General features: G+C 41.1%; 1 protein-coding gene across 4 annotated transcripts in view; it reads right to left on the reverse strand.

The window, feature by feature from the left end:
* The window catches only part of LOC124546611 (phosphofurin acidic cluster sorting protein 2-like), a 676,573-nt gene that overhangs the window by 78,900 nt on the left and 577,630 nt on the right, over nt 1-20,043 (reverse strand). For all 4 annotated transcript variants that reach the window (XM_047125051.1, XM_047125049.1, XM_047125052.1 and 1 more), the window contains exon 12: nt 8,831-9,042. In XM_047125051.1, coding sequence (XP_046981007.1) covers nt 8,831-9,042 — 212 coding nt within the window. The remainder of the gene's footprint in view (nt 1-8,830; nt 9,043-20,043) is intronic.

Genomic DNA, 20,043 nt, shown 5'->3' on the forward strand with positions numbered 1-20,043 from the left:
GCAAATGTAAAATTCAAGCTCGAACACTATTTGACACCCTGTTTACATTTTGCAAGATCCTTGTACTCTGTGACCCTAACTTTCCGAATCCCATCACTGCAATAGAATCTTTTACCCTTCAACAGCTGGAACAGCATTCCCAGCACCATCTGATGAAACTGTCCCAGCTACTTCTGTTTTATGCCTGCATGGAACTACCTTTAACTACGAATAAAGCCTATCATTCTGATCCAACTCTTCCCCCAACCCCTGTCAACCTCTTGTATCTCCATGTCCATGCCTTCCAGACTTAGTCCGTCTTCCACATCCCCAAAAACTTCACCCACCTTCCGCAAAATGCACTACACCTGAACACATATCCTGTGAGACTGTTGTCAAACTTTTTGTCAAAACTCTCTAACCCCTGCAGAACTGTCAGCCCTTTCTAAGGCCTCATCTTTAGCCCCAAACCTAATTTCAACCACACTGGACTTGTAAAAGATGTCCTTTCCTTTACTCATTCTTTGAATTGGATATATTTCTTCACCCCTCACCTCACTGACAACAGACAACCAAATCCACGTATGGAAGCATATTTAAGACAGTCCCAACCTCCTTCTAACAGTGATCCACTTCCAGCTTTCAGGAATTTGCAATTTCTAACAGGGTCTCACCTTCCATTCCTAAACCTCTCCCGAGAGACTCCAACATCACTCCTATGGAACACCCTGCTTGCTCTAACCTGAAAAACAACAATCCATACCATACTATCCATCCTGAAGAGAAAGGTTTCATCACAGTGGTCATGAATCATAGTGACTAAGTGGCTGAGGATCTCTGCCAACTTTCTGATTCCACTGTATACAAATCTTACTACAATGATCCTATCACCAAAGACCAACATGATCTCAAGCAGCTCCTCACACCAGAAATTCTGCACACTCCTTCCTTTTACCTACTCCACAAGCCCAGTCCCACAAGTCTCCTGGCTGGTTAACCCATTGTGGCTGGGTATAATGCTCTGACAGAATGAACTCCTTTGTTGTCCAACACCAAACTATTGTCTGTAATCTCCCATCCTACATTCAAGACACTGCTCACTTCCTTGACCACCTCTCCACAGTTTCTGTCCTGTTACCCCAAGACTCCTCATTGGTCACTAAGGATATGACATCCTTGTAGACCATCCTTGTGGCCATGAAGCACTACTGCTGTTCCCAAACCCACCACCTCTTTCCTATTCCTCCTAGCCAACCACATCCTGCCCCACAGTTATTCCAGGCCAGATCTTTAAAAAAGAAGGAGAAGAAGAAGAAGAAAGAAAATGGTACTGCCAAGGGTACTCACATGGCACTGCCCTATGCCAACTTATTTAGATCTATGGGCCATCTGGACAAATACTTCCTATCCAATCATCACCTAAAACCTCTTGTCTGATTCAGATTCACTGATTAGACTTCCATGATCCGTTCCCACAATAAGGACAACCTTTGCTCTTTTCTTCATAACCTCTACATCTGTTCCCAAAACTGCTTCACCTGGTCCTTCTCAACTCATCGATCCACCTTCCTAAAAGTCAGTCTCCTCTCAGATGGCTCCATAAATAAGTCTATCCATATCAAATGCACCAACCACTAACTGTACCTCCACTTTGACATGTCACCTGTTCCATGTCAGAAAGTCTCTTCCTTACAGCCTCGACATCCATGGACACCGCATCTGCAGTGAAAGCCACATCTGCAGCGAAAAGCAGGAGTTGCCAAAATATATTGACAGTTTTACCAGAGCCTTTACTAAGACAATATTCTACCCTGCCCATCCATAAACAAATCTTCTGTTTCATTTACTCCTCTAAAACCAGTAAACCCATTAACCAGCCACCAACTAGCATTCCTCTGATTACCCAGCATCACTGTGACCTTGAAAAGCTCAATCACGTCCTCCACCAGTGCTCTGAACACCTCTCACTATGCTCAGAGGTGAAGGATATCTTACCCACATCCTCCAAAGCGGTGTTCCTTGTCATCCTGCACTCCTTGGAGATCTGTCCCATACACCCATCCACAACCTACTACAGTATCTATCAGAGGGATTTCTTACCCAATGAAAGGAAGGGCCCTGTGTGAAAGCACCTGTGTTATATACCAGCTATGCTGCAATTACTATTCAGCATTCTGTGTGGGCATGACAAATAATCAACTGCCTATTTGCACAAATGGGCATGGCCAAAGTGTGGCAAACTGCAAATACAACATGCTGCACACAACAACACAAATGACTTCAACAGCTGCTTCACTACACAGGTCATTTGGATACTCCCTTCCAACACAGGTTTTTCTGATCTTTCACAGTTCTCCTGGCCTAACGCTCCACTAACCAGTTCCCAATGTCTCATGTTACTTTTTCCCTTCCATCTTCTGTCCACACCATTCCTTCTCTGTCCAGATCATGCACTGCCTCGTCCTACCACTTCTCCCTCTGCTTCCCAGGTTCTTTCTCTCTCTCTCTCTCTCTCTCTCTCTCTCTCTCTAACCCATCTCCCATCTCCTCTTCTCTTCATCTTCACCTTTCTCCAATTTTCCTCCCACTCCCACTTTTCACATCTCTTTTTGCTCTATTCCCTGTGCTCTTTACATCTTGTTGTGCAGCCGCAGATTCATCCCTTCAAAAAGCTGCCTCTCTATGCTACCCCTTCTTGAGTCCTTCCCTACAGCCCTCCTCATCTCCATCAGCTCACACAATTGCTTTCAATAATCAAGTATTAATAATCAGTCTTGTTGTGGCCACAGGAGTGCGCATTTGGGTGTCTCTGTGGTTTTGTGTGGAAATGTGTGTTCTTTGGCTAGAAAAAAAGGTAGTGTACATGCTGTTTTCTGTTATCTGTTTCTGTACGTCACGCATCAATTCACTATATGCGAGTGGTTGCCATTTCCTTATTTTATGTATTACTTTATATTTTGTAAGAGATCTTTCAAGTAGATTCTGTTATGACAGTTGCTGAAGATTCATGCACTGGCCTTTCTACAACCAAATGTATTTCGTTCAGCATCTCTCTGAAACTTTCTGGCAGTTTCTAGAAGCTTCATTCTATCTTTTAACCTCTGCTTTGTTTTCCACCTACCGTGTTTACTCGAGTCTAAGCCGCACTCGAATCTAAGCCGCACCTGAAAAATGAGACTCGAAATCAAGGAAAAAAAATTTCCCGAATCGAAGCCGCACCTGAAATTTGAGACTCGACATTCAAGGGGAGAGAAAAGTTTTAGGCCGCATCTCCAAATCGAAACAAAGTTGGTCCACTGTAATATGAGACAATTTAGGTCGAATGAATGACGATACAGCTACAGTAGTTTGGTTCGAGTCGTAAGCTTAGCAGTTAAGCTTTACCAGGTAGCCATTGCTATGCGTCAGGCGCTCCGTCTGTATTTATACGGGTACCCTTTCTTTTTCACGTGCTTCGTCTGGTTTGAATTGATTGCTTATTTTTCTTTGATCTGATAAGCGCAGTTTTCTTTGTTATAGGTGTTTACGTCACTCTACGCTGAAAATGCATTACTGTACTGTGTCATGCATTGTTTGTCGTACTCTGATACTGCGTATTTACGGCCTGTCGCCGATCGCGGCATGGCTTGCTTTTGTGCGTGCTACCGCCGCTTACAAATAAAAAAAAAAAGAAAAAGAGAGAGAGAGGAATCGTCTCATTAGCGAAACAATGTCAAGAGACTGCTACTTCTTGTTACTTACACTGCTGCCTCCTTTCATAATGATCAACAAGAACCTAATAATAGACTGCGTATGATAGAAGATGTTCTGAACGAGAGTTTAGTGAAAATTTTTCTCCGTTTGAAAATCTTTGCAGGCGCCTCTTTAGTACATTATATTCTGCACAGAAATTAGAGTAATCTTAGATTTAAAAATCTAGTCAATTGCCTCGCTTCATTTCTGACTGTATCACTGTTTAGCATAAGAATAATACGAATATAAACATGACATGATATGTATATTCCTCCGCGTTGGCTGTTGTCTCACTCTAGTTTTGTGGTTTATTACGCAGACAGGATTTAAATGAGATAGCAGCAAACACGAAACAATACATGGCAAAATGTTTATATTCGTATTATTCTTATGGTGACGAGAATACTGCATGTGATTCACAATTTATAAAAGTTCCTATTAGCAACCATCTCTTCTCACAGATAGGAAAAAATTCAGAATGGAGAGTTGACCATATTGACAAACATCCTAAACATTCTTGCCAGTCGGGTTTTTGTAGTACATTGAAATGCTGCTACATTCGAAGATGAACAATACGGAATTTGTATTTACTTTGTTGGATAATGTATGAAAATGCAGTGGTCGAAACTCGGCGTGGAGAAAAAAAGCTTGTCTTCCACCTTTTTTTTTTAAATTTATTTACTGACGCAGAGGTTTTGGCGCCAGTATTTATCTTTATACCTACAAAGCATGCCTGTGTAGCGCTACATATATTCGATGGCAGAACTAAGTTGTGGGGGCACCCACCGACATTTTTAAGAACTTCCGCTTGCTTTGCACTCGATTCTAAGCCGCAGGCGGTTTTCTGGATTACAAAAACCGGAAAAAAAGTGCGGCTTAGATTCGAGTAAATACGGTATTATGCAGTAGTCTCTGCTTTTTTACAGAGACTACATACCAAGAAAGGTTCCTCCCATCACGAACTGTTCAATTAGGTACAAATCTGTACAGTGATTGATCAGCCATTTTTCTAAACTTGAGCTACAGGTTCTCTGTATGCCTAATCACAGATATAAAGGATTTCAGTTATTCCTTGAGAGCGGGCTATTCCCTCTGTAACTGCCTCACAGAACATTTAATGATAATATTATGAAAAAGACAGACTGCTACTCACCGTATAGAGGACAGGTGTCTAAATTTCAAATTGTAATTTTATTTCAACAAGCAGTTTAAGTGCTACATTATGCCATCTTCAGGCCCCCTGTCCAAAGAGTAGGAAGATTCCCACCTCTGGTCCAGTCAAAATAGGAGCCAGCATTCAGTGACTGGTATCTGTAGATTTTGCCGACTGTTCCATTAACTTGATTTTATTAGCAATGAATCTGTGAGACTGCCCCATTACCAGGTACCAAAAATCTACTGATACTAGGCCTGAATGCTCGCCCCTGTTTCAACTGGACGAGAGATGGGAATGAAACTTCCTGGCAGATTAAAACTGTGTGCCGGACCCAGACTCGAACTCGGGACCTTTGCCTTTCACGGGCCAATGCTCTACCAACTGAGCTACCCAAGCACGACTCACGCCCGGTACTCACAGCTTTACTTCTGCCAGTACCTCATCTCCTACCTTCCAAACATCACAGAAGCTATCCTGCGAACCTTGCAGAACTAACATTCCTGGAAGAAAGGATATTGCGGAGACACGGCTTAACCACAGCCTGGGGGATGTTTCTAGAATGAAATTTTCACTCTAGAGTGGAGTGCGCGCTGGTATGAAACTTCCTGGTAGAGCACTTGCCCGCGAAAGGCAAAGGTCTCGAGTTCGAGTCTTGGTCCGGCACACAGTTTTAATCTGCCAGGAAGTTTCATATCAATGCACACTCCACTGTAGAGTGAAAATTTCATTCTAGATAGATGGAAATCTTCCTACATGTCGGTCAGAGGGCCTGAAGATGGTGGTTACTCAAATAAAATTACAATTTGAAATTTATATGGCTGAAAGTTGTTTTTATTCAAAATTATATATTGAACAGCAGAGGTCTTGCAACCATCTGTATAAAGATGGACTTACAGATATGAACTTTCATCCAAAAGGCCTTCTTCTAAAGTAAGCGACACACACAAATATTCACACCACCACAACTCAAAGACATGACTACTGTGGTCATGTGTGTGTGAGATATGCTTGTAACTGTGTGTGTGTGTGTGTGTGTGTGTGTGTGTGTGTGTGTGTCCTTAAGGAAGAACTAATTCTATTTTTTTCCATTACATCTAACACATTTCCTTCATGAGTTGATTTCTGAACTATCAGCTAAAAGTAGTATTCAGAGCAAGCAATTTTTTTTAAATTGATTTCAAAGTTGCCCAGTTATGCCCACCACTTAAAAAAACGTAAATATCCCAACTGATGGATAGCTGACTACAATCTCCTGATGTGAGCTGAAATGTTCTTGAAAGTTTTGGATACATCAGGTGGTAAATCTGGTCGATGTCCACACTGAAACTGATGCCCGTGACCATGACATGATTGTGGTAACAATGATTACCAAAGTACAAAGGACAACTAAAACAAGCCGAAAGATATGTATGTTGAGTAAACTAGATAAAAAATCAGTAGTGTCATATCTCAATGAGAAACTTGAAACTTTCAGCACAGAGCGGGAGCATGTAGAGGAACTGTGACTCAAGTTTAAAAGAATAGTTGACCACTCACTGGATAGATATGTACCCAGTAGACAGTTCATAATGGGAGGGAACTCTCGTGGAACATTCACTGTAAAGAAATTCTAAAGAAACAAAAACTACTACATAAGAGATGTAAAACAAAGTGTAGGACTACAGGTAGAGAGATGTTGTATAAACACAGTTGCCTGTCAAAAGAATAAGGCATGATGCCTTCAGTGACTACCATAACAGAATATTGTCTAATGATATTTCACAAAACCCAAAATAAATTATGACTGTATGTAAAGGCTGTTAGTGGCATCAAAGTTAGTGTTCAGAAAATGAGACAGGAACTGAGATTGAGGACAACAAAGCAAAAGTGAAATGTTTAACTCTGTTTTCAAATGTTCCTTTACAAAGGAAAACCCAGGAGAATTGCCCCAATTCAATCATGTACCACTGAAAAGATGAATGAAATATTAGTGTCAGTGGTGTTGAGAAATAGCTGAAATCATTAAAACTGACCAAGCTCCAGTGCCCCATGGAATCCCTGTCAGATTCTACACTGAATTTGTGAGTGAGTTAGGCCCTCTTCATACTATCATCTATTGTAGATCCCTTGAACAAAAAATTGTGCCCAGTCTTGGAAAAAAGCACAGGTCACACATGTCTACAAGAAGGATAGTACATCCACAAAACTACCATGCAATAGCCTTGATATCAATTTGTTGTTTAATCTTAGAACATAATCTGACCTCAAACATAATGAGGTATCTTGAACAGAATGACCTCCTCCATGCCAACCAGCAGGGATTCCAAAAACATCAGTCACCTGAAACTCAAGTTGCATTTTTCTCACATGACATACTGAAAGCTTTGGATCAAGACAGTCAGGTAGACACAGTGTTTCTTGACTTCTGAAAAGCATTTGACTCAGTGCCACACCTATGCTTGTTGTCAAAGGTTCGATCATATGGGGTTAAAGGGAAATTTGTGACTTGACTGAGGACTTTTTGGTAGCAAGGACATAGCATGTTATCCTGAATGGGCAGTCATCATCAGATGTAGAAGTAACTTCAGGGGTACCCAGGAAAGTGTGTTTGGACCCTTGCGTTCATGTTGTGTCTTAATGACCTTGCAGATGATATTAACAGTAACCTCAGACTTTTTGCAGATGATGTAGTTTTCTATAATGAAAGCGGCATAAACATTCAGTCTGATCTTGATAAGATTTCAAAGTGGTGCGAAGACTGGCAACTTGCTTTAAATGTTCAGAAATGTAAAACTGTGCACTTCATAAAATGAAAAAATGTAGTACCCTATGACAATAATATCAATGAGTCACCATTGGGATCGGCCAACTCAAACAAATACCTGTGTGTAACACTTTTTAGGGATATGAAATGGAATGATCCCAAAGGCTCAGTCTTGGCAATAGCAGGTGGCAGACTGGATTATTACAGGTGGTAGACTTTGGTTTATTAGTAGAATACTGGAGAAGTGCAATCAGTCTACAAAGGAGATTGCTTATAAATCACTTGTGTGACCAGTTCTAGAATATTGCTCAAGTGGGTGGAACCTGTACCAAATAGGACTAACAGGGGATATTGAACGTATACAGAGAAGGGCAGCAGGAATGGTCACAGGTTTGTTCAATCCATTGGAGAGTGTCACAGACATACTGAACAAACTGAACACGCAAACTCTTGAAGATAGACGTAAACTATCTCGAGAAAGTCTTTTAATAAAGTTTCAAGAACTGGCTTTAAATGATAACCCTAGGAATATACTACAATCTCTATGTATTGCTCACATAGACATCATGAAGATAAGGTTAGAAAAATTACTGCATGCACAGAGGCATTCAAACAATCATTCTCCCATGCTCCATGTGTGAAGGGAATGGGAAGAAACCTAATAACTGGTACAATGGGACATACCTCTGATATGCACCTCATGGTGGTTTCTAGGGTATAGATGCAGATGTAGATAAGTCCATGCCCACCCTTGAAAATGAGTCTTACAGAACCACTCTTGTATGCACCTCCAGTTTCAGTCTTGGTGGATCTGAGTTTCTTATCTACTGTGACAAATACATCACCTGCATTTCCCCATTAGCCCATTCTTTTGAAATACATTTAAAACTTTAAAAATCTCACTGAAATTGAATTTGGCTCTTGCCCAGATTTCTGTTCCTAGTATCTGGTGAACTCCACTGCTCTTTAAGAGTGCTTCAAACTCTTGGACATTGTTATGAATGCTTCAGCAGCTGATCACTAGAATTTCTGTGCAGGAAATTTCTTTGGATCTTACATTAATACTTTGAGGTCTCATACAGCCATCATTATCTGGACAGCCTCCGATGCATAATGCCCTCCTGACTCACTTAGGCAGGCCCTGCAGTTCTCAACCCTGTCACACAACTCCAGAAAATAACAATCTAGATTGTATTAAATACAAATATATTGAAACTCACAACTTTTGAATTTTGCTGACGAGGCATGTAACAGTAGCACGAACATCTGCTGGTCCCATCGTGCTAACAACTTTCTGTTGACGCAGTTCCTGAAGACGGGAAGCAAGCAAGGTACCCTGAGGATCACAGCCATTAACAAGAGCCACAGTATCTGGTATTGTATCATCAGGCGGTAAAACACGTGACAACTGCTCTAGTAACAGCTTCCGTGGCTGTAATAAAAAAAAAAATGCAAATGAAGTCCTAACTACACAACTTACTGTAATTACTGACAGTTTCTTGTTATTTTTCATCACTACATAAACATTGTTGAATATTAGTACAAGGTTGGATCAAATATAACACAGACTATTTTTTTGTTTTTCATTTTTTCATTTGCTGTTATAATATAATCAAATATAAACTACTGTTCTGTGTAACCTCTTACTTTGGAAATGCACTTAGTTCAGTTTATATGCAACTTTTTGATGCCCTCATTCTAAAAGGAGTGGTAGCCACATCACCAGCAAATTGCACACAAAGCCTTTCACAGTTGCATCACCCTCATATTGTTTGCCTCATAATGACTCTTTGAGTGATCCAAAAAGATGAAAATGGAAGGATGATAGGTTTTTCTATATGGAGGGCGGTCAAATGGTGTCCATTACATTTCTCCCCACTTTGGATAAGTGAGAGCTACTAAATGGCGGAGTGCATGTTGTAAAGGAAAATGATTAGTCTTATTTGTTGGTTGTATCTTTTCTGTGGTAAGAAAATCTAATCTCATTCAAAAGGTCATGTCAGTATCCTGTGCTGATAGTACAATGTATGAGCAAAAAACTCAACACACAAAATGCTATGGCATGGCTTGAGCACAGAGTTATGTAAGCAAGTTTCATCACACACAATGCCATTCAAAAATGCCTTCCTTTAATCGGCAAACATTCTCATCAGTAACTTGCAGAACTTATAACTTCTTTCCTACGGTCAAAAGTTAAGGGACCCAAGCAGAACACACACTCCATGGTGGACTAGTTGTCATGTAAGGATGGCTTGACAGGTCCCATAACTGAGAAGCAATTTCAGGAGACCACAGATATCACCTTCAGTGGCATTATGAATGGCATTTATTTTCTCGAATGCAGTATGTGTCTGTGGATGACACTCATGGGTCTCATTACAAACATGTTTACACTCTTTCCTAAGCTCCTTATTCAAAGAAAACACATGAGGCCTTGAAGTGTTTCCTAATCAAACTATGCTTTCAGCTCCATAACATTTCTGTCACTTCACGACTAAGAAACATGATGATGATGATGATGATGATGATGATGATGATGCATTGCACTGTCATAATATGAGCCTGTTGCTCAAGTGAGCAGTACTACTACATGGGTTTGCAGAGGTCAACAGCCTTCCAGCCACACTCCTGATATTCCTCACACTGTGCCTTGTAGAAGGCGCTACCCACTGTCTTCAGAAATTGGCACTCAGAATGCTAAGTCTTGTTTATATTTGGTCAACCTTCATACTAAATGCACACTAAACAGAATATTAATACAAGAAAGGATCACAAAAATGTGTAACCTAACTATAACATAGCATACACGAATAATGATTGATTGATCCTGAGTTGGTAAACTTAAAACAGAACTTAAGCATGACAGCAAGGTAAATTTTATAAAGCTTTACTCCACTGGTCTGTATCAACACACCTCAAAAGACATAATAATAATATGGTTGAAGTAGAGATTTCATGTTTTGTTCATAACTCGCAGAATTAGAGAATCACAAAGTAGAAATAATGCCCTATGGGTGGAGAATTGTGATATTTTCTACCAGCAACATTTCTTTGATAAGTAAACAAAAATTTGAGAAAATATAAAAGTGAAATAACAGAATTTATATTATTTCAGAATTCAGCTACACATCAAGTAATAAAAGGTTTTTGAATCTATGTCCACTGAAATACTTATTTAGCAACCAACAATATAAGGAAAAGTATAGATTGCTACTCACCATAAAGATTACACGTTAAGTTGCAGACAGACAAAATGAAAAAACTGCTATACATTTAGCTTTTAGCCAAAGCCTTCCTCAGGAAAGGGGAAACACACACACGCATATTCATTCATTCACACAAGCAAGCACATCTCGCACACACGGGACTGTCATCTTGTGCAACTTAGATTGAAATGAAACTGTCATGTGAATGAAAGCAGCAATCTAGAGGGGAAGGCGGAGGGGAGGGGGAAGGGGGAAGGGGAGGGACAGCAGAGTACAGGGGGGGGGGGGGGGGGGGAGAAGAGTGCTGTCTGGTGGAGAGTGCAGCATCTAGATGGAAGCATGACAAGACTGCCACCATGTGCAGTGTTGAGAGGCTGTGAAGCAGAGAGGAGGGGAGCAGGGGGAAGGAAGCATGGATCAGAAAAGGAGAGGAGCAGGGAAGGGGAAGGGGAAGTTGGGCAGCTGCTTTGGCAGAGGGTGGCACACAAAGAGTAAGACGGTACACGAATAGGAAAGAGACGACAGGACAGAAGGGGGTGGAAACTGTTGGCTGGAGCATGTGGAGGTACCATAGGTTGAGGCCAGGATAATTTTGGGAGTGAAGAATGTGTTGCACCATCTCCACTGCATTCATTGCACAGCTTTTTATATTAGTATGACTACCAACAGGATGAATGGCGACTGCCAAACAGTCAGCAAGAGCAATGTAGACCACCCTGTGGCACAACATGCAGCTGAACATAACATGCTTGATTTCAATGGCTGCTTCACATCCCGGGCCATGTGGAACCTCTCCTCCACTACCAGGTTTTTTGAACTGCACAGATGGGCATTAAAATTACAATACATTCTTCACTCCTGACATTATTCCCACCTTAACCTACAGTAACCTACTGTCCCCATGCCCTCCAGCCAACAGTTTCTGTTCCCTCTGTCCCATCAGCTCCTCCCTGCCACGTCCCCTCACCCTCACCGTGTGCCACCTCACCTCGGCCAACGCACCCGCACCCCGTCTGTTCCCTTGCCTGCTCCTCTCCATTTACATTCCCCCCAACCCTCCACACCCCCTTGTCCCACAGCTTCTCAACACTGCGCCTGGTGGCAGTCTCGTCATGCCTGCTTCTAGACCCTGCACGCTCCACCTGACAGTGCTCTCCTCTCCACCCATCAGTACCCTGCTATCCATTCCCCATCCCCGCCCCCTCCAGACTGCTGCTTCGTTCCAGTAACGGTTGCATTCTGGTCCGAGCTGCTGGAGATGGCAGTCCTGTGCACATGAGGTGCACTTGCTTGTGTGAACGAATGTATACTTATTTCTTTTTCTATGGAAGGCTTTGGTTGAAAGCTAAATGTCTTTTGTTGTTCCTGTCTTCAACTCAACATGTCATCTTCATGGTGAGTAGCAATTTATATTTTTCCTTATATTGCTGATATTCCACATTTCATTGATTTATTTACCAATCACGGATTTTTCTTTTCAAAGCAATTTTAATCATTCCATCTGTTCTCCTACTCAAAGATAATAAAATACACTATAGAAAGAGAATCACAGTGCAGAGTCTGAGAAGTTTAAATATGATAGTGAAATTAGAGGGAGAAAAGTAGATAAACTGAACTTATAGCTAAATGAAACAAATGAGATCAAATGGGAGTATGAAAAAAGTCTTAGTCGTGTAATTAGTACCTTGTAGAAGAAATGGGAAAAGAGAAAGAAGTAACGAGAGAATCATCATTAGAACTGAAAACAGACAGCCTTTATAAACAATACTACATATTTATATGCCTGTTAAGAGACTCTGAAAAATACATTCAAAGTGATTTCAAACATGAATGCTGTTTAAATATACCATGGAAATTAGTGGGGATGAGACTGCTATATGAACCAAAAGGGTTGAGGAAAGGGGAACAACAGAATGGAGGAAGCTACAGCTTAAGGGAAAGGAACAAAAGGTGCAGCACTTCCCAGCAATTTAACAGTTTGACAGTATGTATCACATTATATTATCCTTGAAAATAATCAGTTTTTTAGAATGTAATGTAAATGGATACATAAAAAATCTACTCAGCAAGCAGCAGCAGAACACGCGTGTAAAAGAAGGTTATACTTTTGCAAGCTTTCAGAGCCAGTGGGTCCTTCTTCTGGCAGAAGGGGAACGAAGTGGGGTGAAGGAAAAGGACTGGAGAGGTTTAGGAAAAGGGGTATGTTTCACAAGTCACCCAGAACTGTGGGTCAGGGGACACTTACCGGATGGAATGAGAAGGAAGGATGTTCGTTGAGGATTGCACCAGACAAGATTTGAAAACCTGACAGATTAAAGGTGGAAGACAGGGTAATATGCAAGACAGAGATTACTACTAAAACATCATACATGAGTTAATGAGAGTGAAAAGCTAAGTGCATTGAACACAACAGAGGTGGGAGGGGGATGGTGAAAAATAGACAGGTAAGAAAATGAAAAATATGGAAAACTGAAATGGAGTGAAGAAAGGGGTAGTTACTATGAACAAATGCTGAGATGGAAGGAATTAACGTACATTAAGGCTACGTGGGAGGTGAGAACTAAGGACATATTGTAGTGCCTCAAACAGTTCTGACCATGATCCCAACTTCGTCCACCACTACTACCTCCAAATCATCCCTTGCAAGTCTTAAAAGAATTCCTCACATCCAGCATTGCTTCACAACCCTCCCTCACGTCCCTACAACATGATGCTAACCTGTCCTCTGCAGAACTCCAGGCTCTGCATTTCCTAAAAGCTGATGACACCTCTACATACAGCATTTGGTATCAAGATCTCATCTCTGTGATTCAAAGCGACCTGCAATCCCTCCTTAAAACCTCACGTTCCTCACAAGGACTAACATCTCAACCCATAGAACCTCTCACCCCACTCAAACCATGCACCACCATCTTTTACCTTCTTCCTAAGAACCACAAACCCAATCATTCTGGCAGTTCTATAGTTGCTGGCTTCAAAGCAGCCACCATATATATATTTGCATTGGTTGATCAGCACCTGCAACCAACAGTAGAAAGACATATCCCCCCCTCCCCATATTAAAGATACCAACCATTTCCTAGATTGTCTGAAATCCATGCCCGTCCCACTCCCACCCCACACCTTGCTTGTCACCATTGATGCCACTTCCCTCAATACCAACATCTTCCATGTACATGGTCTGTCTGCTGCTGAATATTTCCTCAGTCAGTACCCACCTGATTCCAAATCTATTACATCCTTTCTGCTCACCTTAATCAACTTTATACTTAGGAACAACTACTTCAACTTGGAGAGGCAGACAAGAAAACAGGTCAGGGATACAGCCATAGGAACCAGGATAGCTTCTTCCTTTACCAACCATTTCATGGGTCACTTAGAGGGTTTTTTTCTGGGATCTATGTCTTCAGGTCCTGGTTTGGTTTGGACATATTGATGATATATTTGCCATATGTGAGGCTGATCTCTTAAAATTCCTAGGATCTCTAAATACCTTCTCCCAATAAAATTTCACATGGTCATATTCCGAATCCCATGCCACTTTCCTTTATTTTGATCTTGTCTGCACTGAAGGTCAGCTACACACTACTGTCCACATTAAACCTACTAACAAACAACACTAATAACATTTTGACAGTTGCCAGCCTTTCCATGTCAATTGTTCCCTCCCATACAGCCTTAGTGTTCGAGGCAAATTTATTTGTTTGGATGAAGACTCTCCACATCAATACACTACCATTCTCACTTCAGCCTTCACTGGATGTTATTACCCCACCAGCCTAGTTAAAAAAGCAGATTTTCCAGGCCATCACATCCAATCCTAGTACTGATAATCCCTCCAAAAAACAACTTCGGAGCACATCATTTGTCACTCAGTATAATCCTGATCTGGAATGTATTAATCATCTACTTCAACACTGCCATGACTTCATAACATCATGCTGAAATGAGATCCATTCTGTCTAAGATTTTACCCACCACACCCTCCCAATCTCTGCAATACCCTTCTCAGACTTTATACTCCTTCTGCTCCCTTCTCCCTACCCTATGGCTCCTACCCCTGTGACTGTCCACATTGCAAGACTTGCCCTAAGCGCTCTCCTACTACCACCTATACCAGCCCTGTAACTGGCAAAACATATGCTATCAGAGGGAGAGCCACCTGTGAAATGACACGTCATATGCCAGCTGTTATGTAAACTATGATTGGCCTTTTACATCAGCATGACTATCACCAAATTATCAATTAGGATCAATGAGCATAGGCAGAAGGTGTATGCTGGCAACACACAATATCCTGCTGCAGAACATGCTTGTGACCTCAGTGCCTGTTCCACCACACGGGCCATCTTCATTCTTTCCTCAGACACCAGTTTTTCAGAATTCCGCAGTCGGGAACTAGCGCTACGACATGTCTTTGGTTTTTGCCACCCACCTGGTCTTAAATTATGTAATTTCTGAGTCTCATCATTTCTTCACAGTAGCTACTCCTTTCATCACTCCATTTTAGTTTTCTACATCTTTCATTTTCTGACCTGTCTATTTTTTTCACTGTCCCCCTCCCACCTCTGTTACGGACAATGCACTTAGTTTTTCATTCTTATTAACTCATGCATGATGTTTTAGCAATAACCTCTGTCTTGTATATTACCCTGTCTTCCACCTTTAAGCTCTGAGGTTTTCAAATCTCATCTGCTGCGATCCCCATCAATCACTCTTTCCTTTTCATCCTGTCAGGTAAGTCTCCCATGAATTGGGGTTCTGGGCAACTTTTCTAAACTGTACCCCTTTCCCCACATCTCTCCCATCCTTTTCCTCCACCCTTCTTCCTTCCCCTTCTGTCAGAAGAAGGAGCCACTGGCTCCGGAAGCTTGCCTTAGTATAATCTTGTTTTACGTGTGTGTTCTGCTGCTACTTGGTGAGTGGATTTTTTATCTATCCAGTTACATTACATTATGAAACTTCATGGCAGATTAAAACTGTGTGCCAGACCAAGGTTCAAACTCGGACGGGACCTTTGCCTTTCGTGGGGAAGTGCTCTACCGTTGAGCTACCCAAGCGTAACTCACGACCCGTCCTCACAGCTTCAATTCTGCCAGTACCTTGTCTCCTACCTTCCAGACTTCACAGAAGCTTTCCTGCGAACCTTGCAGAACTAGCACTCCTGGAAAAAAAGGATATTGCGGAGACATGGCTTAGCCACAGCCTGGGAGATGTTTACAGAATGTAATTTTTAATCTGCCAGGAAGCTTCATATCAGTGCGCACTCCACTGCAGAATGAAAAATTCATTCTGGTACATAACATTATATTATCTTTGCTACTATCATATGTACGCAGCTGTACAGAGAAGCTAAAAGCCACAAAGATAATGGATGCTGAAAATTAATGCAATAGGAACAGTTTAAATGATAAAATTAGAATACAAAATGTAGGGCAATAAGGATGTGTTATTCCCTAATGACTTAAGGTCACTAGAGGTAGAGCAGAAGCTAGGGATGGAGGAAAGGTAAAGAAGTCCTTGTGTCCTTTTCAAATGAACCTGGGCACAAAAGATAAGGTTGTAGTGCACTCAACCAAATTTATCTCTTGATTTTCAAAGAAACCATGCCAGCAATTTAGGGAAACCATGGAAAACTTAACCTGGATAGTGAAATATGGATCTGAATTGTCATCCTCCCAAATACGAGTCAACTGCATTGACCACTGTACTGCCTCAATCAATAACACAAAAAGATAGCTTTCTTAGAAGTCCTAAGGTTATAGCTATCAGTCTACTACAAAGAAAGGTAGACCAATGGGAAACAAAGTATATTGGAGCTCATATAAGAAGCTGTAAATGTGCAGTGTTCACAAATAAAAATATACCAAGAGAATGTGAACACTGATGAACAGTGGTTCATACATGATATATTTATAAATTGTAAAATGTATTACATGCAAATAGAAACAAGCAACTCACCGAAAAGTGTTGTTGTTAGTTATTATTTCAAAAGTAATTCCAAAAGCCTTTAAGCCATTTATTTCCTTGGAAACAATATGGCCAAAGGCAATCCCATGTAAAGTTTTAAGGCTGTTGATTTAACTTCATACCCAGCAAACATATTTTCATGTATTGTAAAACAATACCAGTATCCACAAATCTGTCACTTAATGGCATTAAAAATTTGATATTCACATGACAGAGGATGTGGTCTTTACAACAGATGTCGAATCAAAATGCCCTGAAATGGTACTGAATGGTATTGTCCTTCAGTTTATGGATTACCTGCATATTTTGACGATGGTAAGTGATATGTGCTTAAATATCCCTCCCCCAAAACATATAACTTTCACTGTCTTGCTTTCATTTTATTGAGACACTTGTTGATACTGTTTTGCAATGGATGAGGATATCTATAACTGTGTATGGTTGTAGTTTCATTAATGGACTTGGAGCAGCCATCGCATGACATCAGGTAGTTGAACAACTGAACAATACAATTCTTTAAGGTTTCCTCGCAAATATTAAATATTGAATGTAACTGCAGTGAACAATGACATTCAAATACCACAGCTATTTTGATTTTTCAGAAATGGATCATGTATGACTACTATATCCATGAATTGGCTGTTTCTCACATTACTGGAAAGATAGTTGAGGCATTTGTCATACCAGTGTTCCAGCTTCACTATCAACTCCGCAAAAAAAGTCTGCTGCCTTTTGGCTCCCTGCAGTGCATTAGTCAGAGTAGAGCTCACAACTTTGTGCTTTTAGTGACCTCAGTCAAGGCAGCCACATGTTGTGAGACATTGTGAAGGCCAAAACAAAGATGCTTGCAGTTCACAAAAACATCATCTCAACAACAATTCAAAGGACTGGTGATTTATCACACCATCACTACAGTATGGATTTGGCACCAACTGGCTTCTGTTTTTGTCTGGATGTGTACAAATGGTTGTGTTGGTGACATTACATCAAAAATGAGGAGCTGCAGGCATGTGAAGTTAGATGATAGCCATTTCACAGAGAAGATAAGAGAGGTTGAAAAATATTGAAAAGTAGTCCGTTCATGTATGTAGTAATTTCTAATATTAACACTTGCTTTAATTTCTGAATCTATACAAGATGGAAAGAAAAGAAACAACTCTTGTACAAATTCCACAAATTTCAAGTTGTACTTATTATTTGATTTCATTATTTTTTTACTTAGCGGATTCCTATTCTCAAAGAATGGGAAGTCCAGGGCGGAACAACAACAATATGGAAATGACAGATTGCTATTGAGCATTACGAGGAGGCACTGGGTCATAGACAGGAAGAAATTTGAGCTTTTAGACTAAGTACATGAAATTTATTTGCAGTTGCGGAAAAAAAAACCATCAACTGTATAAGGGCATGACAACAATGAAAATTTGTGGCAGACCAGGAACTGAACCCATATTTCCCACTTTACGCAAGTGATTGCCTTAACTGCTTTGGCTTTCTGTGCATTAACTCTTGCCCAGATCCAAACTTCGGTGTCGCCCGTTCTTGCGACACATCCTGTACTCTTACATACATTATGTAATACCCATATATGGGAGGACATTTTTAATTGAAAGTCGTTGCCTGGTATCGGCAGATAAATATGATACTGCAGTGCCTATGTTTATCTGCCGATACCAGGCAGAGACTTTCAAATAAAAATGTTCTCCCGTATGTGGGAATTACACAATGTGTGTACAAGCACAGGTTGTGATGCAGGAATGATGATACGTGGAAGTTTGGGTCTAGCCACGAGTCATGTATGGATAGCCAAAGAAGTTAAGGTGAACTCTCACGTAAAGCTGGAAATCCACATTCGAGTCCTGGTCTGGCACAAATGTTCATTTTCATTATTCCCCTGTACAGCTGATGTTCTCCGTATTCGCAACTCACTCTTCTTAACAACGGAGGCACTGAATTATCATGTTTGAACATAGTTGTTGTCCAAAAGAAAAAAAAAAAAAACACAGATAACAGTGGCCATGTATGTGGGAGTTGTACTTGTGTGAATGTCTGTGTTTTCTATGTCTGAAGATGGACTTTGTCCGAAAGTTTAAATTTTTCCAGCATTACTTTTTATTACAACTGTCTGTGACTGATCTAAGTGCTGAGTAGCAACATATCCCGCCATATTGTTGTGTTCCTATTTTGAATTACACGCAGTACAGTAACATTAATGTGACCGCCTGTCAAAATCCTGAATAATCATCTTCTGCAGCAACCAGTGCAAGATGTGGAGGAAGAGATCAATGAGGTTTGGAAAGTACCGAGAGGGATGTAGATCCATGCTGACTCCAGTGCTGTGGTCAGCTGTGATAGATTTCTTGGATGAGGATTCACGGTGCAAACAGCACGTTCGAGTTGGTCCCACAGATTCTTGATTGCATTTAAATCTGTGGAGTTTGGTACCCATGAGAGTATGGTAAACTCATCCTAGTACTCCCTGAATCATGCATGTGTACTGTGACTTGTGTGACATGCTGCATTGTCCTGCCAGTAGATGCCATCACACCAAGGAAAAACAAACTGCATGTAGGGGTGGACATGGTGCCCAAGGATAGATGCTTGCTCATGTTGGTCCATTGTGCCTTCCAGAATGATGAGATCACCCAGAAAATCCACAAAAATATTCCCCAAATCATAATGCCCCCCCTCCTGCTTGGACCCTTTGCTTACAGACACAACAATGGTCATCTGTCCAATGGAACATACAACATGATTCATCTGTAAAGGCTCCTCAGTGGACATCCCTCAGTGGACATCCAGCTGTGGTACTGGCATGTAAATTCCATCCTTCATGACTGATGAACAGTAATCAGCATGGATGCGTCAACTAGGCATCTGCTGTGGAGGCCCATATGCAGCAACGATGGCTGAGGAGACACTGTTGGTAGCCCCCTGGCTCATCAGGGCAAGAGCTTGCTCAACAGTTGCATATCTATTCACCCATACACATCTCCGCAGCCATTGTTCACCCGTGTCACCCTTGGCTCGTGGTCGACAGTTCCCTCAGACCCAGTTTTGTATAGCACCAGTTTGCTATGCACTGAATAATTTAACCACTGCAACACGCAAACTATAAATTTAGCTGTTTTGGATATGCTTCCACCCTTGGTGCGAAAGCTAATGACTGTGATCTTTTGGACATCAGAGAAATTACTCCGTTCCAGCATTAAAACAAGGACCCAACACACTTTATATATACCCTCCTCCACTGCTAG

Source organism: Schistocerca americana, chromosome 1, assembly GCF_021461395.2.
Source record: "Schistocerca americana isolate TAMUIC-IGC-003095 chromosome 1, iqSchAmer2.1, whole genome shotgun sequence".
NCBI lineage: Eukaryota > Metazoa > Arthropoda > Insecta > Orthoptera > Acrididae > Schistocerca > Schistocerca americana.